This window comes from Diplotaxodon limnothrissa, linkage group LG14 (genome assembly GCF_057381915.1).
Source record: "Diplotaxodon limnothrissa isolate DT_005_m linkage group LG14, D_limnothrissa_male_GT1.1, whole genome shotgun sequence".
NCBI classification, from domain to species: domain Eukaryota; kingdom Metazoa; phylum Chordata; class Actinopteri; order Cichliformes; family Cichlidae; genus Diplotaxodon; species Diplotaxodon limnothrissa.
The window spans coordinates 25,321,650-25,348,795 of NC_140609.1; the positions used below are offsets into that span (position 1 = coordinate 25,321,650).

Here is a 27,146-nt window from a genome sequence, read left to right on the forward strand (position 1 = left end):
GGAATAAATATGTCTCAAAAATAGGATTCAAATTGGCACATGAACCGCTCCGTCCGCTCCTCGACTGCAATCACCTGTGAGGCTACATGGCCGCGCTTGAAGGGGCAGTTAACGCTTGATATGTTTATTACAACTGAAGAAAAGTGTTGCATATGTGCCACCTGTTACAAACAGCTGCTCGCTTGGCTGTTGCACTGTCTGTTTTTTATGCTTTAAGGAGAAAGAAAAAAAAAAAAGACTGACATGTTAGGAAATATGCTTGTTCACTGCCTTGCCAAGAGATTGCTGAGATGACTGACAGGAAATGTGAAGCTGCAGTTGCCAAATTTATCTTTTAGATTATTCATTAGAATAAGAGCGTAACAGGCAGAAATCTAGAAGGAAAAAACTCCTCATCTGCCCTCTGTAATCTAAGAGCCTTTCATCTGATGAGCACTAGCATATGCACGTACTTTGAAGGGTTCTGCTTAATCTACTATGCCAACACTTTCCAGATGGACTTAAAATTCTCTATACTGCACAGTTAATCTGGCCTGAAAATACCTGTGATTGGACAAAGTCTCCCTACCACAGGTTAGAGTTTTTAAACCTTCAAAACAAAGCCATGAGAGATGCAGGAATCCAATCATAGTTTTCTTGGATTATTGCTCACTGGTGCCAAAATCATGTTGCCTGCCCCAGTTTTAAGACTGGAGGTAAAGAGGGTTCAGCTAAGATAGGCTGACTCCATTAGAGGTGACAATATCCATCTATGAGCTTCTCCGAGGCTCATTTATGTCTCCTTTATTTAGCACAAATCCCAAACTGCAAGTATGTGCTCTGTTTGGGCGAGCTTGCAGGTTGCTTGGAAAGTAGCTCCAGCCAAAAATTAGTCCAGCATGCAATCAGAACATATTGTTGTACATGTTACACAAGCGAGTCTTGGCCAGGAAAACTGCTCCCTGTGTTTCCAGTCTTTGATTTAAATTAGCTACCTGTTGGCAGCGTGGCTTCACAGGAAACAGAACTTCCTGAACTACGGGGCACTTGCAAGATAGCCCAGAATCAACTTTGGTCCTGTGGTAGCTGTAACATTCATGTGGCCAAAAAGCATTTCAAATTTTGACCATGTTTTTGAAAAAAGTGTCTGACACCATAGATATAGTTCAGTTTTTACTTTCCAGAGGGTCACCTAGTGACAAGTCTGGTTTCTAGACATCAAATAAGCACCGTGCGATTTCTACCAGCAATCACCTGACAACAGTCACCACTTACCACAATAACCGACTGCTTTTTACACTCAGGCGAGTTTCTGTTTTAGTTTGACTACAGTGCTAATGTCAGTCCGAGTCACAGCTTTGGAAACACGCCTCCGAGGGAGGATGTCCTGTCATAAATCCCGTGTGGCTCTAGCTTGCAACGAGCAAAATCTGTTCCACTGTAAGAAAATCAAAATGACTGACAGTAATTTTCCGAAAATTGAAATGATCCGGCGCAGGTCCAAATAAGTTCTGCTAATGTTTAGCTCTGTTCTGTCCCATTCATTGAACGCTTTGCTGCTTTTCACTCTCCAATGTAAGTATAACAGAGGCAGTGATAGGAAGTGACGGGGCTCTGGTTGTATTACACTAATTAGTTATTAGCAATATTTCCAAAAATGTCACACTTTTCCTTTTGTGAAAATGATGTTTTTCTTGAATAATTTTCTGCATAAAGCTTATTCCCATGTCGGCACAAATTAAAGCAGTGATGCCATATCTGTCCATTCAAGCATGGCCATGTAGTACCCTTTATTTAACTAGCTGTGTCATTCCAGGTCACACCCAAAAGCTCACCTGCAGGCCACATATACAGTGTACAATACTGCTACCATTCAAAACAACATGTCCCAAGTCCCTCCGATAAATGCTGGATTTGGTATAATTATATTTTCAAGGCATTACTTTAATGTGATCTATATAAACAGGATATCTAATCTACAGGTTATTCATATGCTGAGCGTGAATACAGAACCGTCACCAGATGGAGGGACCCCGAAAACCATGTTTCAGAAACACTACTGTAGCACACCAATCATCGAAAAATATTTGCACTCTACTACACCACCACACACTCATAGAAATACCCCAGTAGGACGACAAAATTGGAGCCACGCTTCCCTGTTCGTGCAGACTTCTATTGTTCATGTTCCATTTAAACAGCTTTAAACTGATTTGTAACACAACATATGACCGTGTGTGTCTGTGTAGAAGAAAATGCTCTCAGTATGCAGGTATGCAGGTTCGGTATGTTTCAAACAGTAAATTAATCAGATAATTGTCAGGCACTAAGACCCTTTAGGCTGTACATGTTTGGGAAAAAACATCTCCGAGCTAACACTAACACACCCATGATTGCTGTACTTATGTTAGTGGAGAGCAAAGACCCAGGGCAGGACTCTGTAGGGAAAGCCCACAGGGAAAGTGAGGATATCCGGGACGGGCTCAAAGCAGCTTTACAAACATTAACAGAGCTCATAAGGGAGGGGCTGTTTCTTCGGGGTCATTTTAAACTCGCAAGCCTTCAGCAGGGTGGTGACACGGGCTCTGCTCCCAGGGAACTATGGGTAAGGGTGAACGGGAAGTGGTCAGTAGAGATGAATCAAAGCCATATGACTCTACTGGATGACTTCCTCTTGCTTTCTCCACCTACGATTACATTCACCACAGCCTTTTTCTGTTTTTTTTAAACAGCTTCTTCTCAACCTTAACCCATCCTTTCCTACCTGTAGCCCTCACTGTTTCCCATTAACCGGCATCCACAGAGAAATCCACAGAGGCGGAGGGTTTTTATGAGCATGGCCACGCTGCTAAGGATCATTATCATCCCATCCCTTGTCAAATCAGAGGAACAGGAAATTGCCTTGAAATAAAAACCAACAAACTGGATGCTTAGTGATCCAGTGATTTGGACCATTTTCATCATCAGCAGAGGAGAGCCCAATGTAGCTTCCAACTTTCTGGACCTGGCCTGGGTCATTTAGTAGAAAGAGTACTGGTTCTCCACAGCTCGGGCCCTGCGAGTCCCATCAGCATCATGATAGTCATCAGATGTACCACTAGAGGCCTCCAGCAGACGTTCAGAGCTATTGCTCCGGCTCTGCAAGCCTCCACCTACTCCTCCTCCAGTACCTGGGTCGCTGCGGGAGAGGGAGGGAAGGGCGGTGGGTGAGGAGGAGGTGCTTGAGGAAAGTGGGGCATCAGATGGAGGCCCCGTAGGTGCTGCGATTCCAGGAAGGTGAAGAGCTGGCTGGGCTGAATCTGTTCGGCACATTGCATCCCTGGATGGAGTAAGGACTGGAGGCGAGGTCACATCTGTAGGAGATTGTGGGGAGAAGAAAGGGATCCTTTTAATAGAGGACATATTAATTATACAGAATATTCTCTGCTACTGCTATTTGTTTGCTGGCTTCCATTAAGAGAGTTGCTTGTAAAAAGCTTCTTCACAGAGCAGTGTGTAAACACAGGCGGTGCGAACCTCCTTTATTATCCTTTCTCTCAGAGGGCAATAACACCGACAACACTGTTGCCAAAGACACGCCTGACCAGCGTATCAATAAAGTCTTTTACACCCTGAATCAAACCCTCACTGTGTGTGTGTGTGCGTGTGTCTGTCAATGAGTGCGTGAGTGTGTGCAGCATTTGAGGAAACAGAGGACTTCTTTGTGACCACCAGAGTGGCTAGGAGCCAGAGTCTCGGCCTGCATGCAAAACTCCTGCGGTATAATCGCCCCCTCACTCTCCTGTACAGGAGGGCATTTATCCCATGCCAGGAGAGTGGAGGGCAGAAGATGGGGGTGGGTCTTTTAAATCCAGTATTGTTTACATCTGTGTTTACCAGCTTGCAGTTTTCGAATTCTCTGCCTTTGCTGGTGCATTGCAGTGTATCCAGTTATATTACCTACATCAGATCTGTGGAGTAATGACGCCACTGGTTTGACGTTACACTTTACAGTTACAGATTTATTACAGTTAAGAGTTTAGGTCCAAGCTTATCGATTTCCACAAATATTCTACGTATAAAACTGGTGAGTGAATCCTTCCTAGAGCCGACAGCTGGATGGTGAACGGGTTGAAACAGCTTGCAGAAAAGCAAGGCAGCAGTGAGCAGATGGGAAATTCTGCAGCATAAATAGTATAATATGTTACGTGTATATGATGCAGTGGAGCTCAAGTTGCTCGCCTGAACTAGTTTGCAGGGTTCATGTGATAAACAGTGAGATATAAACAGGTCCAAAGCTCCACAGGAAACCTTACGTGGAGTCTGAGTTTGAGTTCATAACAACCTAATAATCATTAGTGTTAATGATTATTAGGTTTGTGAGTAAAAATTCAGCAAATTAGCAGCTAAAATTATATTTGCCACTTTATTAGGTACATCTGTTCAACTGCTCATTAATGAAAATATCCAGTTGCCTGATTACATGGCAGCTACTCAGTGCATTTAGGCATGTAGAGATGGCACGGCTGAGATCACCAGCTGAAGTCCAAACTGAGCATCAGAAAGGGGAAGAAAGGTGATTTAAGTGACTTTGAGCATGGCACAGTGTTGCTGCCAGATGGGCTGGCCTCATTATTTCAGAAACTCCAGATCTACTGGAATATTTTCCCACAACCATCTCTAGGTTTACAAAGAAACATACAAAATCCAGTGAGTGATGTCAGCGATCAGAGGAGAGTGGTCAGACTGCTTTTCGCTGATAGGAAGGCAACAGTTACTTAAATAACCACTTTTTACAACTAAGGAATGCAGAAGACCATATCTGAGTGCTGAGACTCAAATCATGGGAAAGTACTAGTAATAGAAGGTATACCAAAATAAAGTAAACGTCGAGTGTACACAACATGTGTTGTAAGTTACTGCACTGATTACCTGTGTTTGAGCTCCGCTGCACTTGTACATAGGAGCGTAATGTGATGTCAGCTGAGCCTCCAGATTCAAGAGGGATGGGGTGGGCGTGGAAGTGTCGCAGCATGTCCGATACGGTGTGGAACCAGAGGTGGTGGACGTGGCACTGCCCATTCTCATTAACTGACAGACGCAAGTGCTGGTAGGAAGAGTGGAAAGGTGGAGGGTGGGGGGCATTAACAAGTAGAGAGAGGAAGTAGAGAAAGAAGAGGAGAAAAACGAGAGACAAAGCAAAGTGCGAGACACAGTGAGCATCAGAAACAATCAGACAAACCAGACCAAGATAGAGGTCAGGACATTATTTGAGAGACTTATTGCTGTGGCAGACCGCCCAAGGCTGACACCAGAGGAAGAGGTGGCAGCTGAAACTTCCTCAGCACTGCCGGCTGGCAGGATGTGATGTGCAGGGATCATGTTACATAAGAGAACATAAAACATTGACATTACTGCAGCTTTTCCAGAGCCTGAGCAACTGCAGTCCCCAGAATTCACAGAACAAAACAATATGTATGTCATTTAGTTAAAGCTGCCAATTTTTTTTAATTAACGAAAATAAAAAATAAACATTTATTTTTTCCAGCTCACCAGATAAAACTGAAATCATTTCCAATGTGCAAGTTTCAGTCACATGACATTGCAGATCGTCCATCTACTCATCTCACCTTGGCTTTGCCCTGGAAGTTGAAGGTGAGGACGTACTCGCCCGGACGCGTCTCGCTTTGACGAATCACAAACAGCCCGTGGCTTCTCGCCCCACCGGCAAGCACCAGCTGAGCTGCACGTACGCGGGACAGCGTGCCATGGAACCACGGGTAACCTGCCAAACTGGCATCTCCATCTGAGTCTTTTGATCCTTCACTGCCACCTAAGCAGCGTCACAGGAGAAACCACGGTTTATTTTTCCCCATCTGTAATTTTCTCATGTTTATTTTCTCGTAAACCTGCTTGGATCACCCTGTAAGGAAAATAAAATGAATTCATCATTACCTGCAGAGGAGTTGGAGCCCTGGGCCTCTGGGGATTGGAGGAAGCGCTCTAAAGGCATGTGAGATGGGTGCTGGGTAAAAGGAGGTTCCCTGCAACGGACTGAGGAGGTGCTGTAATGCTCTGCTGCTGTAGAGCACGATCTCTCGGGAGCACGGTACACTCCTAAACATGTTTTTATACATTATTGTATTGGTCAGTGTCAAAACATGTTCACGTTATGTTACACGGTGCTGCATCGGAGACTAAAAAAAAGTCTCTACGCTCACCCTCAGAAAGCAGCTCGCAGCTGCAAGAGGCCACCATGGAGCACTCTTTGGAGGCCTGACCATGAGGACAGGACGCCAACTCGATGTCATCGCCGCTGTCACTGTACACAAGCAGTTGGGTCAGAAGAACCGCAGGAACGTATACACATCCACACACATGAGCAAACAAACATCAGTGAGTCCTAACAGACGACTCTACACAAATCCTACAAGCACCTACACAAGCGACCTTTCTGTTTATGTCCTGAGCTGCACTGACAAATGTCCACTCGTCCAAGAAACTGGGCAGGAATGTCCGCGGTGCAAGCTCGCCCATGTTTATGCTCAAGAAAGTTGTCAAAAACTCTAGTAATTGGATGATTAATGACTGTGTGTGTTCACCCTCCTCCCCCTTTTCCCGTCCACTCTTTCCTCCGCCCCCGCTTCCGTCCCTCTCTCCTTCTTTCCATCTTCAGTCAACAGCAAATATTTATCTGGTGGTTTACCCGGGGTCTATGCAGTCCTGGATGTCAGCAACCCACGAGTTTTTCTGCAGCGAGTCGATGGTTTCCAGGATGTATTCTCCCCCGTTTTCCACCTGTGGAAGCAGCCAAAAACTGCAGTCATACACCGAGCTGTGTTCAGTGCACCACGTCAAAGCAAAAAAAGAAAACCCCACCAAAAAACAGGTGAAGTGGAACTTGACTTCAGCAAAGTCATGGTGTACTTGATTTGCATACCAGACATTTTTTAAGTTCTGTTTCATATGTAGGGTTTTTCAGTGTTATTGATGTTAAGCAGGAAGTTGTTGTGCACAAATATTTGTGTATTTCCTACCTTAAGAACAAACGTGTTGTCCTTGTCAGGCATCTCCAGCGGCATGGTGGTCCGCACCTCCACAATGGCTGATAAAGGGATGCTAACTTTGGGCTTTGAGGACTACAACATACAAACAGACGCATATTAAAAATAGTGCACATACTAAAGGCATAAAGTAAGCTTGTTGCACTTGACACCAGTGAGTCCCAACAGGTCAGTCAGGACTGAGCCAAGGTTGGTAAGATGAAGGTGTTGGAACCAAATAAACGCATTTGCTAATATACAATAAGTTGATTTTTTAAAATGCTCTTTAACATTTGCCTCCAAAAACTAAGGACACAATCTAAAGTGGGAAAGTTGCTTCTGAACTACTCATACTTTCTGTTGCAGACATGTAAAACATCCTTCCGTTGTGTTCTGAAATTGTGAACCAAGCCCTGTTTCAGATGACCTTAGACTATAAAAGTCCCAAAGCAGAGGAGGCAAATATAATTGGTCCAAAGTTAAAAAGAAAAACATTGGGTTACATCCTACAGGAGGTAACTGCAACACTTGTAAAAGTAGAAACTGTGTATTTTTCTAGCTTTAAATTAGTAGTGCGGTAGTTTAAATAGTACCACTTCACCACTTTACCCCCTCTCTTTAGTGTGAAACACACAAAGATAACTTTTCCAAACCCTCAAACTTCGCTCTCATACATGATAATTAAGGGGCAACATGCAGTCACAACATTTGGTTCAGCCTTAGCAGTACACCCACAGATTAAATAGGACCGCTCAGTTGAAATTAACATTCATTTAAATAACTTTTAAATATCTCCATGGCTCAGATTTTATGCAGTATCTCATTTCAAAGCCTGTTTTTTGGCGATTATTCCTGCTGGCTGACTAACAAATACGACACAGGAAGGCTTTATAAAAGCGTGAACACAGAAAACATGCTGGCCTCATGTTCCCCCTCTGCAGAGAGTTGGATCCAGATGACAATCGCAGCAGATCCGGTGAATGTGTGCCGAGGTTGTGAGCCGTGAGCTGTTTCTGTGTGTGTTTCAGGAAAGGCGGAGTGGGAAGAGGCTGACTGACTGATGGTCAGTCAGAGGCTTTTATCAGCTGATCTGTCTGGAGAAAACACCGTCCTCATCTTGATCCACCTGTGCAGCTGGCTCTTGTCCCCGCCCACAATCCCTCTCTTTGGATCAGATGTCAAAAACCATTTCCTGTAATAAACTATTTCCTGTGCAATCTAAGTGGGCTCCGTCTGTCGAAAAGCCAACCAGTGCACATAGCAGTTTGTGCTTAAAACTCGAATAGTGTGTGGTTATTATCTGAGATAAGTGAGAAAAGTGACTTTGAAAAGGGGGCTTGGCTTCTTTCAAGGGCATAGAAGGCTCTGAGTTGGTATAATGACAGGACGTAAAACAGTTTGAAACAAGACGAATGCATGCATGCAACAGCTTTCCCTGACTGCTGTGTATATGTGCATTACTGTGTTTCTATATTAGTCACTTTCCTGAAAGTAAAGGCTCTGATAAATAAATATTTAGCATTTCACAATGAATAATGCATGAAATGAAAGCTGCAGTAGTGACCAAAAGTACACACATGTTTTTACTTATTTTCTGCCCGTACAAATACAGTTACAATGGTGGATGCTGATATTAAATAATGCAAAAGATTCAGAAAATGAGGTCAGCATATAACTAATCCCTTGTAGCCAATAGCTGAGGCTTCAAGTGATAGAAGATAAAACAGCTTGTTTCAGATAAACTGAGCAGCTTGTCCTAGTATAAAATAAACATGGACTGTTTTGAACTATGAATCATGCAAAGCTACTCTAGTGAAGTGCACCTCTCCTTCTCCTAACATACGAGGTTTTAAATAACCAGGCCCCATCTTTTATTGAAGGCCTCATAGTACCATAGCACCCCTATAGACCACTTTGCGTTCATACTGGTAGTTTTCTTGTGGTTTGTAGGATATTTAAAAGTAGAATGGGAGGCAGAGCCTTCAGCTTTCAGGCTCATCTTCTGTGGAACCAGCTTCCAGTTTGGATTCAGGAGACATTTACCCTCTCTATTTTTGAGATTAGGCTTAAAACATTCATTTTTGATAGAGCTTATAGTTAGGGCTGGATCACGTGTGCCTGAATCCTCCCTTAGTAACCCTGCAACAGGCCTAGGCTGCTGGGGGCTTCCCATGATGCACTGAGTGTTTCTTTGTCACTCACTTCTTTTCACTCTCTGTGTAATTGTACACCACTTTGCATTTCATCAATAGTTATTGTTAATTTTTGGCTCTCCTCTACAGTGTGTCTTTTGTCCCGTCTTCCTCCCTGAGCCTGGTTTTGTCTGAGGTTTCTTCCTGTTAAAATGGACTTTTTCCTTCCCACTGTCACCAAGTGTTTGCTCACAGGGAGTCATCAGATCACTGTATTATTGTAGAGGCTTTACCTTACAATGTAAAACGCCTTGAGGCAACTGTGGCTGTGATTTGGTGCTATATAAATAAAACTGAATTCAACTTAACTGAATAAATAATGTGGAGCTAAAAATAAGCACAATAGTTCCACCTTTAAAGCTGGTCCTTAGGTTAACTGCCTCTGCTGCTACTCTTCCTCTTTAGTTTGTGCAGGTTAGTTTTGTGGTGCGAACCAGAGCGGGTTATCTCAGGCATTGCTGCTGTGTCATAATGCAGGCAGCGAAAGCGTGCTGCAGTGTGCCGTCTCTGCCACACAGAGCAGCCAGCAGATAGATGGACCTGACAGGGACGGAGCTGGAGTCAGAGCCAGGAGCGGGCAAGAGTGAGATTTTATGAGTCAGTTTATCTTTCATGCACTGTTGACTCTGCACTGTTATGGCTTGTACTGCGCGAATACGATGGCAGTGATAAAGCAAGTCAGAGAGTTGCAGAGCAGGACCGTCGAAATGCATGTGTTTAATTAATGTGTCATCAAGGCTGTAACCGCCGCTCTGAAGTCTCAGGCTTGTTCACAGCTGATAATAATTTTCCCAGTTTGGATGTTAATAGAAGTTAACAGATGAAACTGCTTTAGAGCCGTCATTACGTTTTTTGTTCTTTTTGTAGTTCTTAGCAACTTGGCAGAGTTCGAGTGACTGACAAAACTATTTTGGTTCCCATTTTCAGTTGGTCACTGCTGACAGTTTGCCAAAGGCGCGGAAGCGATCGATATTTATTTTTTGCACATGAAAGGGAAACTTTGTGATCCCCTCACCTTATAGAAATCAATGTAAGAGCTTCCTCTCTCCCTCTCTTTCCCACAGTCTCAGCTTTTCTACTTTCATACCCCCCCACCCCCCGCACGTCTGCATCCCACCTGTCCTTACCCCTCTCCCCCATATTCCCACCAGCCATGATCAAAGGACAGTGGCAGATTTACACACAATCAGCTGCACAGCCTTGTGGCCTACTTAAGGTCAGGGGCAATGATCTGGAAATCCCATATAGACAAATGTGAAGGGTGTGTGCACACACGTGAGCGCGTGGTTTGAACTGTGTCGTTCTGCGTCAGCAGGGCTGGATCGCCCAACTAAATTTAAAACTAGAATTTAGGAAGTGCTACTACTACTGGTTATTTTTATTACTTCATCACTTTTTAAACATTTTCCTAATCTATAAATAGACTTGAGGAACTAGAAATGCACTAAGCTTGGAAAATTAAAACTGCTAAAGACAGAACTCGCAATACCAATAATGGCTGTGAAAAAAACTAGTTTCTTTTTCCATACCATTATCTGTTTTTGTTTTTGTCAGCTGGGTATGTTGAGAACACTGAAAAACTTTAAAATATATGGAGATGAGGACAAATTACTAAAAATTAAGAGGAACTTAGCTGAAATCTTATTATAATAACATAAATCTCTGTTTGTTTGTTTGAGTCTTCGGCCGCCCTATCATGATCAGGGGTTGAGCAACCAAACGTGGCACACGGGTACAATCTTAGGTCCCGAAAGGTTCATATTTATACTGGATATACATGTTGCCTCGCAAACTTCTAGCAATGGGCTGAAAAGACTTATGTTTTGCATTTATGCAACTACAACATCTGAAAATAAAATAAAAGCTTCTTATAGTTTTCTTATTGTCTTCACATCAATAACGGCTCACGTATATACAGAACAACTGAATTATACATCCTAGCAACCACATAGCAACAGGCTAAAATGTCAGATTTTTAGCATCTAAACAACATCCAGCACTATGTCTGTGCTGGTTCTCAGTGATTCGGGTCAAACTAGTCTTTGTGAAGACACGTCCCCTCTTATCCAAGAGGCCTCTTCAGCTTTAAAACAACTGGAGTAGAGACCACCCCTTTGGAGGTGACCCACTACTGACCATGTGAGTCCTCACATGAACCAAAGGCCAGTGTCCATAGGTGAAACCTCTATGAGACACTACCCCGCCATCATGTGAGGCTATGACTCATGTGAGTCACCTGAGAGGGGGTTGAAATACGTCATTGTGTAAGAACTGAAAGAGCCTCTCGGATGAGAGGCCAAACATCTCCACAAACCAAAAAAAGTTCAGCTGCCTTCATTTTCAAGCTCTGACCACCCATATTTATTCATCTCTGACGGAGATTAACTATATCAGTTTGTCAAAAGCACGAACAGGCCAAAAGAAACACGCCAACAACAACAACAACAATCTGAGACACTTAAGATTATTGTTTTAGTTGACTGATAAGAAAAACATCTTTCAGGATTATTATTAGATTAAACAACAAAGAGCTGGTGTCCACTTCTCAAATTCTAAGGATTTCAGGTTTTGCACACTTTTTTACATTTGAAAGCCAAAAACAACTATCTGATTAATGCAATAATAATAAATAATAGCTGATCCATTTTCATCGTAATCATTTTTTCCTTAACTCTCCACCAGAGATGGGTCAAGAAACTTGATACCAGATCCAGCCAGACTAGCCCGTACACGACTACTGGTAAGTGCCTCGGCAGACGGTGCTGTTATGGGTTTTTATGCAACGTTAATTCATTTTGACATAGATAATGTTTTCAAATTCCTAACTGACCCAAATAATGACAAAGCTGCCGGTCTTAGGCGATTATATTTGACATTGCTGTGTGTTTACATTCGGTTCTCTGGTCATGGCTGACTGATCAAACATGTGAGCCACATGAAAACACAGCTCACTCCAGCGAATGACGCTGATAGGATGTGCCAAACTTAAAATGCAACCTCCTCAATTTATTATTAACTGAAAAGTCTGCAGTTAATAAGTTAGGGTTAGGGCATCATTATTAACCTTTTTTTTTAAATGCTACTAGAGTTTAGGCAAGCAGCAATCGCAGTGGAAAACAGTCAGCCTCTAAAGTCAAACACCTGCTCAGTGGTTAGATAAGGAAACCCAGACAGGGTTAGGCATGTTTATCACAAAAGATTTAAAACCTTTCATTCCAGCACAGTTTCACCTTTCCTCAGCTGTCCTATTTTGTCTATCATGGTTTTTAAAATGTCTAGAGCAGGGGTGTTAAACATAAGGCCTGGGGGCAAGAATTGGCCAGGCAAAGACTCCAATCTGGGCCATTGGATGTCTTTGGAATAACTGAAGGAGAGTGAAGATTTTGGACTTTTATTGTATTGTTGTATTTTCCTGGTTGTGTAGCTTTTCCTACTGATAATGAGCTCATCCATTGCCATTCATACACAACGTCAAAGTAATTAAGTAGTAGATAAACATTTAAATAAAAGAAAAGTTCCCATCTACTCTAGAAATGATAGTCTGGGCCATGAGCTACCAGAACTTTAACTCTGTAATTTTACACATTTAATTTTTTCCATCCATCCATTCGCGTCCGCTTATTCTTTTCAGGGTCGCGGGGGGCGCTGGAGCCTATCCCAGCTGTCATAGGGCGAGAGGCGGGGTACACCCTGGACAGGTCGCCAGTCTGTCGCAGGGCCAACACACAGGGACAGACAACAGCACTCACATTCACACCTAGTGGCAATTTGGATTAACCAATTAACCTATCCCCACAAGCTGCATGTCTTTGGACAGTGGGAAGAAGCCGGAGTACCCGGAGAGAACCCACGCAAACACGGGGAGAACAAATCAAAAATCAAATCAAATCACTTTTATTGTCACATCACATGTGCAGGCACACTGGCACAGCACATGCGAGTGAAATTCTTGTGTGCGAGCCCCACAAGCAACAGAGATGTGCAAACTCCACACAGAAAGACCCCGGCCTGATGGTGGAATTGAACTCAGGACCTTCTTGCTGTGTGGCAACAGTGCTAACCACTGTGCCAACCACTGTGCCACTGTGCTGCCCATTAAATTTTTTGTGCTGACAAATTTCTTTCATTTATGACAGCAGCAATTCTTTATCGTGAAGAAAAACTGAGATGTTCTATTGAAACTGCACATCTTTGGCTTATATTATCTTAAATATTTTAAATGTTTAGTTAAACTTCGGACCTTTAACTGGTCCGGCCCACTGCCTGTAGGCTGTGACATAAAGTGAGTTTGACATCCCTGGTCTACAGGGAGCACCTGACCTCAGAGGCATGCTTACTTTGTACACCTTCATGCCTGCTAAGTATAAAGTTTAGACAATAAACATCACTGGTTAGCATGCCAATGTGTAATAAGAATGGGCTGCTGTTATGATAAGCACATTCCAAGTATTGATAAGAGTATCAGTGTTGATATACCTTGGGTGGTACATAGAACTCTAGCAGGAACCTCTCCCCTTCCTCCCTCTTTGCCTTCCTCAGCAGCAGGCGGCACTTCTGCCACTGTGCAGCACCCATACAGTTTGTGTCATCAGCCACCATGTATCTCAGTGCTCCCTCTCTCTGGATTTCCAGGAGCTCAGCCTTGTGGCCTTGGGAACCCCGTGGAAGCCGAAGCTTTTGGGACCACTTCTCCCCGCCCGCAGCCTCCCCTCCTCCTCCCCCATTAGCCTTCCTGGTCCCAGAGGGCGCATCGGGTTCAGGGGAAGCCCGTCTATGCCACATTTCCTTCACCCCATCCACCACACACAGGCTCATGTTCCTCAGGGAGAAGCCCTTCTTGAATCGAGCCTTTGGGTGACTGACTGAAACGTCCTCTGAACTGCGAGACTGTCCGAGAGCGGAGACCTTGTGGGTCGTCTGAGGGCCCCTGGAGGCAGTGGTGCCGCTGCCTCCCCCATTTATTCCTCCCCCTCCGCTGTCCATACTGTCCAGGGAATCACTCGAAGCCCCGGCGTCCTTGCGTCTCTGGTAAAGGTCGTGACCGTAGGACAGCGGGCAACCCTGGATCCCCAGGAAAGGAACGATGCTGTACTTTGTCGCTGTGTTGGAGCCGTCCTCTCCCGGAGAGGATGCTTGGTTTTCCCGGGCCTGGGTCAGCGCTGCAGAGAAGCACTCTAAGAAGTGTTGGGCAAAGTGCTGCGAGAAGCTGGCATCGGCGCCTGGCGAGTCATAGCAGGGGTTCTCCGACAGAAAGCGCTGGAACTTGTCAGCGAAGTCTGCAGCAGAGGCTCGAGCATGGAGCTCACAGAACTCTCGCCAGTCGGGCAGCGGGCACGAGGAGGAGAGCTCGGGGCTACCGGGCAAAACCGCTCCGTTCATCACTGGGCCATGCCAACCCACCGAGGAGAGGCTGAAGGGGAGGAAGAAGAGCACAGTTAGTGTGGAAACTATAAATGGACTGCGACATGAATTTATCCATCTCTTGGTCTTGGATGTCACACGCAACAGTTGTGGCACAGCCTGCATGTGTGATGGCACAAAGAAGAAGATGAGGCAGACTGCAAACCAGCTTGTTTGTCATTACAATATTTACATCTTAATCATATGAAAAATGAAGTGATTTTCAGTGAAATATTTACTAATAAAATATTACACATTTTTACTTTTTTTGCACTGTTAAGCAAAACAGCTTCTTCTATGATTTATGTACACAATGTTAACAGCGTTATAGGATATGTGAAATCAGCCTATTTGTCATTTTTCTAACAGACAATTACATTTTTTAATAGTTTATTTATCGTAAGAAGATATTCAATCTAAAAGAAAAACCTCTTTAAAATATCAATCTATGAGGATATAAACGCCACCGCGTTTCTAAAAAGCCAGAGAATGACAGAAAGCGTGCCCCGAGTGTCCTCAGTTGCCGTTATAGCTCTGGCGCACAAACAGCCCCCCATTTCACTGTGTTGGGGCTTTATTCACTTTGACTTTGAGTCCAGATGTAAGATAAGATAGAACTTTATTAATCCCTCGGGTGGGTTCCTCTGGGAAATTCGACTTCCAAAAAGCACAGCAACGACCGAAGTTACAGTTACAGAATTGTTATATATATATATATATATATATATATATATATACACACACACACACACACACACACACACATATATAAATACAGAGACAAATATAAATAAAATATACAAAGGGGATAAATAGAATAAATAGGAATAAAAAATAAAAATACAAGTGAATTGCACATTTCAAGTATTGAGTCTATTGCACTGTTGACTATTTACAAAAAGTATTGCACAAGGTATTGTACAGTGAGGTGAAGAGGCACTACAGCTTAGTTGTTCCCCCCCTCCTTTGTCCTCCTGTTTCCCCTCCCTCTCCCCTCCAGAGAGGAGTTAAACAGTTTGATGGCGTGTGGGACAAAGGAGTTTTTAAGTCTGTTAGTTCTTGTCTTGGGGAGAAGCAACCTGTCACTGAACAGACTCTTCTGATTGTTTATGGCCGTGTGCAGAGGATGCCCAGCATTGTTCATAATGTCCATCAGTTTCTTTAATGTCCTTTTCTCTGCCACTGTCACCAGAGTGTCCAGCTTCATGCTGACCGCAGAGCCAGCCTTCCTGATCAGTTTCTCCAGCCTGGATGAGTCCTTCTTTGCTGTGCTGCTCCCCCAGCACACCACAGCATAGAAAAGTACTCCAGCAACCACCGACTGGTAAAACATCCTCAGGAGCTTCCTGCAGATGTTAAAAGACCTCAGCCTCCTGAGGAAGTACAGTCGGCTTTGGGCTTTTTTATACAGGTGCTCTGTGTTGCATGACCAGTCCAGTTTATTGTCCACCCACAGCCCGAGGTACTTGTACTTGTTGACCACCTCCACCTCCTCCCCCTCTATCTGAACCGGCAGTGGACCTTCTCTGGACCTCCCGAAGTCCACAACCAGTTCCTTAGTCTTTGAGGTGTTGAGTTGCAGGTGGTTTGTGTGACTCCATGCGACAAAGTTCCTCACCAGACTTCTGTACTCCTCTTCCTGATCATCCCAGATACACCCCATGATGGCCGTGTCATCTGCAAACTTCTGAATATGGCATAATTCAGAGTTGTAGCAGAAGTCAGAGGTGTACAGGGTGAAGAGAAGAGGGGACAGCACAGTTCCCTGTGGTGCTCCTGTGCTGCTGACCACTGTGTCAGACGTGATGTCCTTCAGCCTGACGTACTGTGGTCTGTCGGTGAGGTAGTCGGAGATCCAAGCCACCAGGCAGGGGTCCACCTCCATCCTGTTCAGTTTTTCCTGAAGCATACAGGGCCGGATGGTATTAAAGGCACTGGAAAAGTCAAGAAACAGGATCCTGACCGTGCCTTTTCCCCCATCCAGGTGTGAGTGTGCTCTGTGTAGGAGGTACAGGATGGCATCCTCCACTCCGACACCCGCCTTGTATGCAAACTGTAGTGGGTCCTGGGCATGTTGTACCTGTGGTCGGAGGAGGTTGAGGAAGAGCCGCTCTAGAGTCTTCATAAGATGTGACGTCAGTGCCACCGGTCGGAAGTCATTCAGCTCATTGGGCCGGTTCTTTTTGGGGACCGGGACGATGCAGGATGTCTTCCATAGGGCGGGCACTCTCCCCAGTCGATGTGTGACAGTCCAAGATTATGAGCAGTGCTGGCATGCCATGAAGGGCTGAAGTTGCCATGTGCGCAGATTCGATGTGACAGCGGATCGAAAGGAAATGATCCACAAAAGCTCGGTCTCTATCACTTCTGAGCCTCGCCAATTGATCATTTGTGACGCACGCTGAGCTAATCTGAACGATCTGGAAGTGTGTTCTGTCAGATCAGGTTAGCGCGGATTGCAAATTCAACACAAACCGATCCTCTTTACATCCTGTGTGTCTCACTCGTTGGCGCTTTTCTAAATAATGAGTATTTATGAGAGTTGCTCTGATCCACTCATCCTTGCATTCCTCTGCCCTCCAGCAGGTGTGCGTTTGCATGATTCACTCCTCAACCTACCCTCTCTGGCCCCAGCAATGCCAGAGCGCAGCACATCACTGCAAAAACTCTTCGCTGCACAGTCAGAGTCATACCATCTTTGTGTCAGTAGCAACATCCAACGACAGTTTTCACCTCCCTCCCCTTCTCACTCCCTCTCTCTGCTTCAGCGCGCGAGTGACTAACACAGCATTAGCAAAGAGTGCCAAACCATCAAAAACACGCTGGTTTGATTATTTCTGTAAAAGAACGCAGATAACAAAGAAGTTAACATGTGAGTGGGCAGGCCGGGCAACATACACAAAGGGACAGCTAACACTCCCCGCGCCGCGAAGGCTTATTCTCAGAGCTGCCGGGCTTCTCTTGGCAGTTGACTCACAGTAAGAGCTCAAATGTTTGCTTACTGAAATTGCACTCTTAAACCAAATCATGCATACATTTGCACTGCAGAGTTTCCTGGAATTTCTCTGGCAAGCAGCTTTGTTGTCATTTTCAAAAGCATCAGTGTGGGTTGTCTTTTCAGAAAGGATTAGCGCTCTCGCCGCTGGAATGAAGTCTGACACGCATGTTCAACTACAAGCCAGTCGCTTTCTTTCGTTTCTTCTCCCACAGATCTGAAACAAACTGTTTGCCAGATCACAGAGAGGATGTGATAAAGGGAGCTCACTAGCACATCTTAGATTCTAAGACCTGGTGTTAAAATTTTAGAGGAGTGCGGTGATGGTTAGAGACACTTGAAAGTAAAGGAACGGCTCAGATTAACAAGGGAAAAAATGAGAATGGTTAATGTTTTCCTTTAAACTGCAGCTATTCACAAATCTATGGGAATTTGGACTTATTTTACTCCTTTACTTCATTTAAGTGTGACGAAGCGGGTGGGTCAGGGGTCTCAGTTTAAACAGATGTACAAGTTATGGTTTATTTTAGTCACATCTTCTGGATGAACCTCTTTATACTCCTCACCAGTTACCCAGTTCTCATCTATGACCCACCAAAATAGTGTTTGTGGTGGCTCGGGATTTAGAGCAGGTCGTCAACTATTCAAAACATCAGTTTGATCCCCAGCTCGTGCATCTGTATACTGAAGTGTCCTTGAGACACTTCCTGAATGCATCCATGTTTCCCATGGATTGCATGTGTGCATGAGAGTGAAAAATGTGTCTTTGGATGCAGCTTACGTTGTAAGAAGCTTCTGGGTTTAAACCCATCTGACGACGATCATCAGGTTAACTGGTGATTGTAGTGACTGTCGGCGTAATCGTAAATGCAGAGGGTGTGCCAGCACGATTTAATGAATTCACTGAAACTTGATAAGTGGAAAAAAACTGTTTTTACTATAATACGTGTACTGATTTTCCTAAATCTTACCTCTGACATATATCTGCTATACAATATCATTTTTAAAAAAAAATGTTTTTAATAAATAGAACTACAATTGAAACCAAAGTAAAAGAAAACATTTTCAAACAATAAAAACTAAACTGAAACAAGAAAACCTGTCCTGGAAAAACTGTTAAAAAAATAAAGTTAAAATGAAATCCGAATTAAAAACTAATTAGAAAATACAAAACTATAATAAATCTGCTGAATTCAGTTGAACTAAGCATAAAGGAGTCTTCATGCATTGAGTCCACACAATTCACTCAGTTACAAATCGCAAATTAGCAACAGATTAATGTTAAATGTCCAAAGTTGCATCTATGCCTTTAAAGGGTTAAAAAGATAATCCATCAAGCTCCACAGGAATGCACTGCACTGTCCACTGGAGCAAAATGTAACATGTGTCACTGCAATTACCATACTTTACTTGAAACAGAGGAGGCCTAAAGACGTTTTTAAGTTTTGATCGCTTGGGATAAACATGCAAACTCCACCTATAAAGACTCCAGCTGGACAATGGATTTGAACACAGGACCTACTGGCTGTGAGGCGACTGTACCACCAATACTGAATAGTGAAGAAAAATGAAAGAGAGGCACCGAAATACATCCTAAGAGGTATCAGACAGACACAGTGGTCATTTTGTGACTCTGTTCAGTTTCACAAACCAAAGAAAAATCATTTGTGAACCTAAAAATGTAAACTGCATGTTGCTGACTGGAAATGTCAAAGAATAGAAATCAGCCAGTCAAATTCGGATGGAAGGTAAAAATATTATGACTAGCAAATTAAGACAAAGTGCATCATTGATTTCAGGTAGGACAGAACGTGTTAGGCATCCACAGAACAGTATAGCTTCTGGAAAGAGTGACAATGGACCTGAACCCAAATCCATTCATTTACCAATTATTACAATTAACTCTTATTAAATATTATAAAGACCATTCAAGCCTAGATTTATTAGAAAGTATACAGGGTGATTTTCATAACTCAACAGTACAAGGTTTGCTTTTATAATGCCTTATAACTGATTATAAAGCATTAGTAAATGTCTTATTATCCCCAATGTTAAAACTTATTAGGAGAAAGTTGCTAAACGTTTAAAAGTAAAAAGCTAAATTCTCTTTCCACTCATTCATGAACTTCATTCACGAATCTATCACTTCATTCATCTAAACATCCATTCATTCTTTCTTTCACGGCACACAAGATTTAACCCAGTGTTGTAATAATTATCTCCCTCGCCTTGTGTGTGTGTGTGTGTGTGTGTCTGCTTGTGTGTGTGTTGCTGTTGCTGTTGCCAAGGCAAGAAAGTCAATATCCATTCAGCTATTTAAAAACCTGCACTGGGCCCACTTTCCACTCATTCAGCAGAAAAACAACAACACATTGTGAGGTGCGATTCTCACACTCCTGCCCTTCTGTAAAGATGAGGATGCGCCTCTCTCAAGGATACTGAAATGACTACACACACATACACACACTAACACTGACACACTCAGTCATCGAGTCAGCATGAAACTCAAGCCATGAGACGCTGGAGGAAGTGGACGGCATTATGGTTTTCTGAGGCTCAGCAAACTGAGACTGACTACATACTGGAAAGACACACGAGGATCTAAAGTTTAAATGATGGCAGAAACAGCCAAAGCAGAGTGATGGGGGGAGGTGATGCAGTGCGGATGAGAGAGGTGTGTGGTGGAAATAGTTGAGCTCTTTACTTGAAGTACTGACCAGAAATGTGTTTTGGGAACACATTTTTTCACTTTACATTTGACCTGAAGCGGAGGGAAAGGTTCAACTCTTTTTCCTAACGTTTGTTTGACAGATGTACTTCAGACAGTTTAAGTTTCATAAACCTAACAACACATTAAGATTAAACTGATATCTTTAAGTGAATATGTTGTGCTCTGGCCAATATATTCACTCATGGCTTGAGTTTCATGCTGACTTGATGACTGAGTGAGTTAGTGTTAGGGGGAAGCATACATCTACAACTGCGTTAGCCTGTCTTTATGTGCTGCAGGAGAGGATATCTACAGACAGGAGTAGTGCTGTGATGGCTCTGCCCAAACTCACTGACAAGAAAGGTACTAAGAGGAGTCAGGTATGGAAATACCTCGTGGACACCTGGCACTGTCTTTGTGGAAGCAGTTATTTTTCTATGGGCTAAAATGTTTGTATCAGCTAATGCTACATAAAAGCTTAAGCTAACGTAATGTAGCATTAAGTAGGCTACTCAGCAACCATGCTAACATTTTACCCTGTGTCCTTTGAGCAAAATATAAAGTCAACATTTTAATGATATAGAATGCCACTGATTTAAAACCACTTTTTAATAAAGGAGGTCATCTATAAGTACACAGAAAACTTAGGCATGGAAAATCCTGTCATACTACTTGTATTGTCACAGACCTGCTACATTTCTGTTATTGTGACTTCCTGTGTTTTCTCCACTTGAAAAAAGCAAACACTATGTTGTGTTGCTGGTGATGCAAAAATTTATCTACTTTGCTAAGGCACAAAAAAAGAAAGTAGTATTGAAGTAGAAAAACAGCAAAAGTCAAAAGCAAACATTTTGGAGTTTTTTTGTTTGCTTTTTTTCAAACGTTTCTAAAAAGTCTCATTTTTATCAAGCTCTTTGTAATATGGTTACAAAAAGTGAAAAGTTCATGATAAACTACACCTATGAATGGCTTTTTTTAAATTACCATTGTTTGAGAATTCGGGCATAAAACGGCCTTCGCGTGTTGATCTGGGATGTGTGTGAGGAACATATTCAGCATTTTAGCTGCTAAATATTCCACTGCTGACAGCAGCGAGTCACCTGTTTCTGCTTCTAATTACAAAGGAGCAATTTATAGGTTTATCACAACAAGCAAACTTTTCCTTTAACTCTACTTTAACTCAAAGGCCGTTAAATTTACTGTGGAGTATTTTTCTGTTGTTGTATAGGTACATTTGATAAAGTAAAGAACCTGAATACTTTTTCCACCACTTGAAGGGGGCATGTGTTTGCTCCACAGGCCAGCTGCTAAAACAATCAGTGATGTGTGGAGGTGGAGGAGACAAGGGGAGCGTAAAGAAAGGGAGACAAACTGCAGGATGGGGGGAGCAGGGGCACCCTGTAGTTTCTCACATTGCCGCGACTCCCCTCAGATTTTTTTTCAGCTCCAATGATTTGGAAGCAAAAGAAATAAAACAGACTTAAGGGGAGTCGTGGGGAATCTAAAAATGTTTACCTCCATCCTCCAGGCCTCGAAAGGCCCTTTTCCTTCCTGTTACTTGTCCCTATCGGTTGTAAAAATCTACCACTCCTGTGCACCCACCACCTCCTCCTGCTGGTGCGTTCCCCCAGGGGAGGGGGCAGATATCTCTGTCAGGTGGTCGGGAGCTCTGTCTGTAACTGTAAACTGACTCTGGGGGAGACTGCAGAGAGATTACTGTGCAGGGAGAAGTGATTGGCTATAGCCTGCAAAACACATCATACAAAATCCATTCACTTCATGTACCTTGTAGAGCTCTCACAGGACTGAACTGAGCAGAGGTAGGAATTACACATGCCTGATTAATACTGTGGTGTTTTGGGTAGTAATATAGAGCTACTGAGGAAATGATACTTTAGCTAAGCGGACCGGATGCACATGGATTTTTATTTATGTAGCCATGTCTACTTCTGTGCACTTTCAGGGATAAACACTGCACTTGCCTTTTAACAGACTTATATGCCCTATATGCTGCAAGCAGCTGCGTGCCAGGAGCACAGTCTCTGCGATTGTCTGATGAGGATGATTGGTGATGTTGTGCTCCCACTCCAGGGAGTTTGAGCCCAGACATGTTTTCTAAGATTAGCCTGCTATACAGGACAGCACACAGCTAGCAGCACACTCAGTACAGTGATGTACACATACAACATCTTCAGCGCTCTCTGAATTAATTAACAATGTGTTCTTATATAAGATGGAAATATGGCAGCGCTTTGAAATGGACAAACGATATACTGTTTATGTGTTTATGCTCTGTGTGTGCATTTGCACACAGATTTGTGCGCACCATTCATACATGCCAAAGCTAAACAAACTCAGTGGACACTTTATTAGGTATGGATTGATACTACTGGGTTGGATCCAACAAGCTGTTGGAAACATTCCTTGATGATTTTAGTCCATGTGGGCGTGATAGCATCACAAAGTTCCTGCACGTCCATGATGTCAATCTCCCGTTCCACCACATCCCAAAAGTAGATTGGATGGAGATCTGGTGACTGTGGAGGCCATTTGATTGTGTTTAAGACACCAGCTTGAGTTGATTGCCCTTTGTGACATGTGCATGACCTGTAGACAACAGAGCATGAGTACACTGTGCTCATATAGGGATGGACATGGGCAGCAACGATGCAAAGGTAGCCTCTGGTTTAGACCAGATTCTGACCCTACCTCACAAATATGGCTGCAGAAATCGAAATCTAGACCAGGCAACGTTTATCCAATCTCCACCAGAACCAAAGCGTTGCCTATTGTCTGGTTTTGCCCGTGTGAAGTAACTATAACAGCACAGCACTACTATAAAAGTATAGAGTTGAAATAGATCCCCTCCCATTAATGAGTTAAAACTTAAGAAACAAAACAAGAAAAACACATTAAAACAGTTAAAACAACCAACCAATTCTGGATAAAGTTAGTCAGTCAGTACTAATACCTGAAACCATTTTAAGACCATTCAAAGTTGTACTGCAACATACCTGCACATCAGCTGCCAAACACATTAATGTTAAATATTGGAGTTGCTCCATATAGTGCCTTTAAATAAAGAGATGAATCAAAATGCTTCATGCAAAATTAAGATTTCCCTTTGCAGCAGAAACATGCTGCAGAATAAACAGGATAGCTCTTTTGTTTTGATACTTCACGCTAAAGGAGGACCGAAGCAGACACAGGAGGAAAGTCACGCTGACAAAAAACTGACTCACCTACAGAAGACACAATACGGATTATTACAGCAGTCTTCCAGGTGTGTGTAGGAGTAAAGATAGCAAAAGAGAAAGAAGGGTACTATGCACTCCAGGTTTGCCACTACAGACGAAGAAAGGATGATGGGAGTGGAAGGAAAACCAGAAGAGATGTAGAAAAAAAAAAAAAAGAGTGAAATCCCAGGAGAGAGAAACTCGAGATAGAGAGGTATGATAGGGAAGGGGATTAGGCGCTGCAGCGAGAGAAAGAGCAGAAATAGAGGTCAGCAGTGATAGACCCCGACCTTCGACTACTTTTAGATCTGTTCACTTCAGAGGAGCTGGTCAGTGACCTTTAACCCAAGCGGTGATAACCTCATTTCTCCCCAAAGCTCCTGAATGCCTGGAAGAGTTTCTGTCCTGTAACACAGGACCACCGCAGAGAGCGTCTATGTTCACTGGACGGGTGATGGCGCACGCAGACAGACGTTATGAAAGCTATACAGCCCTGATCCAGACACTGATATGCCTGAGCTGTCTGTGCGAGCCTGTGTATGTGCGCGCAGCGGCAGACAGATACAACAATGATAAGAAGCCAGTGGTGATGGAGATCGAGCATTCCTGAGGACCAAATCACCAAACTGTGACTGCACACAAATAAACTGAGTCGGCTCACCTGTGGGAGTTTTTTCCCCAGACGCTACTAATGATGTAGGTACGGCCTCATTGCTCAGATATTAAACACATAAATTAGCGTGTCCTCTGCAGGCAGACTTTCCTCTCTCTCTCTCGCTCTCTCACATGCTTCCTCTGGCAAGCGGTGACAATGTAAATGTTGAGTGAGCTCAAGCATCCATATGGCAGCCAGTGATAAAGGACGAAGTGTGTGGGAGATGCACATTGCACCACTGACTTCCATTTCCTGTCTCTCACCCACCAGGTCTAACTAATTTCACAGATGACCACAGGCCTCTCACAAAGAAGCACACAGAAGGAGGAATACTGTACAACCTGTGTGAGCGTCGAGTCTTTCAGCTGCTGGACTAGATGGGCTTTTAATTTGTGGTGAAGCTGATGCAGAAAACAGTACGATGATAGTGCCGACAGAGGTTGGAGACAGCCGCTTACACAGATCTATGTAACATTACTTTGTGGTTAACTTCAGCCGTGGATTTGTCCCTGTAGTTTTCTTATGAAGTCATCGTATTTCATCTTTTCAGTCTCACACGCCTTAAATGATGTAAAGTAAAACGTGAGCAAATCTGAATCTGAATATTTAGATCTGCACAGAAATCTAATTTTCATTACTGATCAATCTGTTGGTTATTTTTATAATTCGTGTGCCTGTGTGGGTTTCCTCCAGGGGCTCCAGTTTCCTCCCACAGTCCACAGTCATGCATGTTAGGTTAGCTGTAGATATGAATGTGAGCGTAGTCGCCACCGGTGCTCTTTAATGGACTCGCACTCAGTCCTGTTTACCCCACCCCTCCCTGTGCCAAAGTAACCCACCACCCTGACGCTGTTTCAGTTACACAAGAAATATTTTTTATGTTTATCTAACTGATTGAATATCATATAATAAATAGCTAAGCTTAATAGGCATGTCGGTACATGTCAAAGTTTGAGTAATGGTATCCTCAAGTCTTTTTTAACCACATAGAATATTACAAAGGTTTCTCCTAGAATCTGAGCTACTTTCTGCACAGCCATGTCTACAGTTTACAGGTCATGGTCCAAAAAGGAGAAAATATCCAATGAGCACCAGTTCTTTGGGTGAAAAGTGCTTTACTGATGTCAGAGGTCAGAGAAGAATGGCCAGACTGCGTTGAGCTGATAGGAAGGCAACAGTAACCATAGTTACCCCCAACATATGCAGAAGAGCATAATGATGTGGGGATTTAAAATCCTAGTTAAACATCACAAAACAAAAACAGCACCGCCAGTGCAATATTAGAGAATTTAGTTAGAAAATACGGGAATAATATGCTGTTTTCCTTCTATTACTTCAATAGAAAACCATAACCTAGAGACAGAGACGCAGTCCAGCCTCGGAGGAGTGTTAGCAGAATGGTACAATGATGTAAACATAACAAATACGAGCAGGCCCGCATCCTGGTCCAATCTGACTGATAAGGCTTCATATTGACTGACTGTCTCACATAACCAATAAAAAGACACATAAGAGAAAGTCAATAGTAGGCCTATAACAGGCCCACTGCAGGCCCGGGGAGCCTATTTAAAGCCGACAGTGAATCGCTGTGCAGGCTGCGCACTGGACTTCATGAATGGGAATCGGCAGCAGCCTCCTGCTGAATGGCTGACAGACACAGGTCCAAACGCGGGCGATGAATGGGAGTCCGCGTGTAGAGTCACGAGCTGGTACACTGATTCTGGATCCTCGCGAGCGGAACCGGACTGTACATCATACCAGATCACATCAGGCCCCCCGAGCCCTCCTGTGAGCCACCACACCGACTCCCCCAAGTCTATTAAACAGATTATCGGAAAAGCCCCCCTTCTTACACCGCGACCCCCCTCAAAACCAGGAAGCCTCACACACAACCCCCCCAAACAAGCCGCTATCATCATCAAAAGACCGCACTCGCTCTCTGCCTGGCTCTGAGCGCAGGTTTAAGCTGCGGGGATGAAGCGGGTTTAACACCCAAACAGAGCAGCGTCTTCTCCGCCTCAGCACCTGGAGGTGTGCTGCTGCTGTCCTCGACAAATCACGATGCTGACTCCTTTCTGCTGTCAGCACGAGCACACGAGAAAGGCTCTGCAGAAATGTCTAACCCTGCGCGTCAGGATGGTCCAGACGCGCTAAATAAGAAATAAAACGCAGCGACGGCTTCTGCGGTGCCATCAGCTCTCACCTCAATACAGGAGTGCTGTCATGACGCTGGTGTGTCTGAGGCGATCCCGGTGAGGTTGTTCACTTTTCGGGATCAAACATGGTCATTCCCCGGGCTCGGCTGCTGTCTTTACGCGAGCTCACAGCCGGTCAGCTCTACCTCCATCTCCGCTCGACGCACTATGCTGCTCCTGCTGAACGCCTGGCTCCGCTCTCCACAGACCACCATCAACCAGGGAGAGTCACAAAAGCTGCTACTTCCGCTTACTGCTTTCAGAATAGAGCTAAAAGTTTAAGGGGAAGGAATGAGTTGCCTGTAAAAAGCTTGATTATATATGTTCACAGACACGCCAAAAGTAGCTGTGTCTGGGTGGAAATTGGAGGACGAGGACATTTTTTCCTAAGATATTAACATGATGTGTGACGTGCCAGTTGTTCTCCAGCTCCTTATTGTGAATTATGGAAACCTGAACAAGCTTGGTCAATCTGACAGAACAATGGGATCATGTGGTTTTGTTGATTTTCTTAGTGGTACTTTTATAATCATATTCTGGAAAACACTATGAAATACAGACTAAAGTTAGATGAATGTATTGTAACACAGCTATGATTTAGGCGAATTATATATACCACAAACTTGTCATTTCAAACCAAAGAATCTTGATTTATTATGTATGAATTACCCAAATTTATACTAGAAAACAGGAAGAATTTCTTATATAAATAATATTAAACTAAACTAAGGTGGTACTTGGTTACTATGAGTCCTTTTTTAG

At 43.6% G+C, this 27,146-nt stretch overlaps 1 protein-coding gene across 1 annotated transcript; it reads right to left on the reverse strand.

Annotated features, from left to right (window-relative positions):
• On the reverse strand, positions 1 to 26,570 carry sh2b2 (SH2B adaptor protein 2). The gene is made up of 9 exons (XM_085370537.1): positions 26,393 to 26,570; positions 13,670 to 14,603; positions 6,996 to 7,097; positions 6,665 to 6,756; positions 6,180 to 6,280; positions 5,914 to 6,075; positions 5,589 to 5,791; positions 4,891 to 5,065; positions 1 to 3,332 (listed from the first exon to the last, which is right to left on the reverse strand). The coding sequence occupies exons 2-9, from the start codon at positions 14,570 to 14,572 to the stop codon at positions 2,998 to 3,000; spliced, it is 2,073 nt and encodes a 690-aa protein (XP_085226663.1). The 5' UTR covers positions 14,573 to 14,603; positions 26,393 to 26,570; the 3' UTR covers positions 1 to 2,997.
• Between the last annotated feature and the right edge of the window lie 576 nt (positions 26,571 to 27,146).

Coding starts and splice junctions, on each gene's coding strand:
- sh2b2 (XM_085370537.1), bottom strand. CDS start 14,572: ATGAACGGAGCGGTTTTGCCCGGTAGCCCCGAGCTCTCCTCCTCGTGC. Junction 6,757..6,995: donor ACAACACGTTTGTTCTTAAG/GTAGGAAATACA, acceptor CTGCTTCCACAG/GTGGAAAACGGGGGAGAATA. Junction 3,333..4,890: donor GCAGCGGAGCTCAAACACAG/GTAATCAGTGCA, acceptor AATCTCCTACAG/ATGTGACCTCGCCTCCAGTC.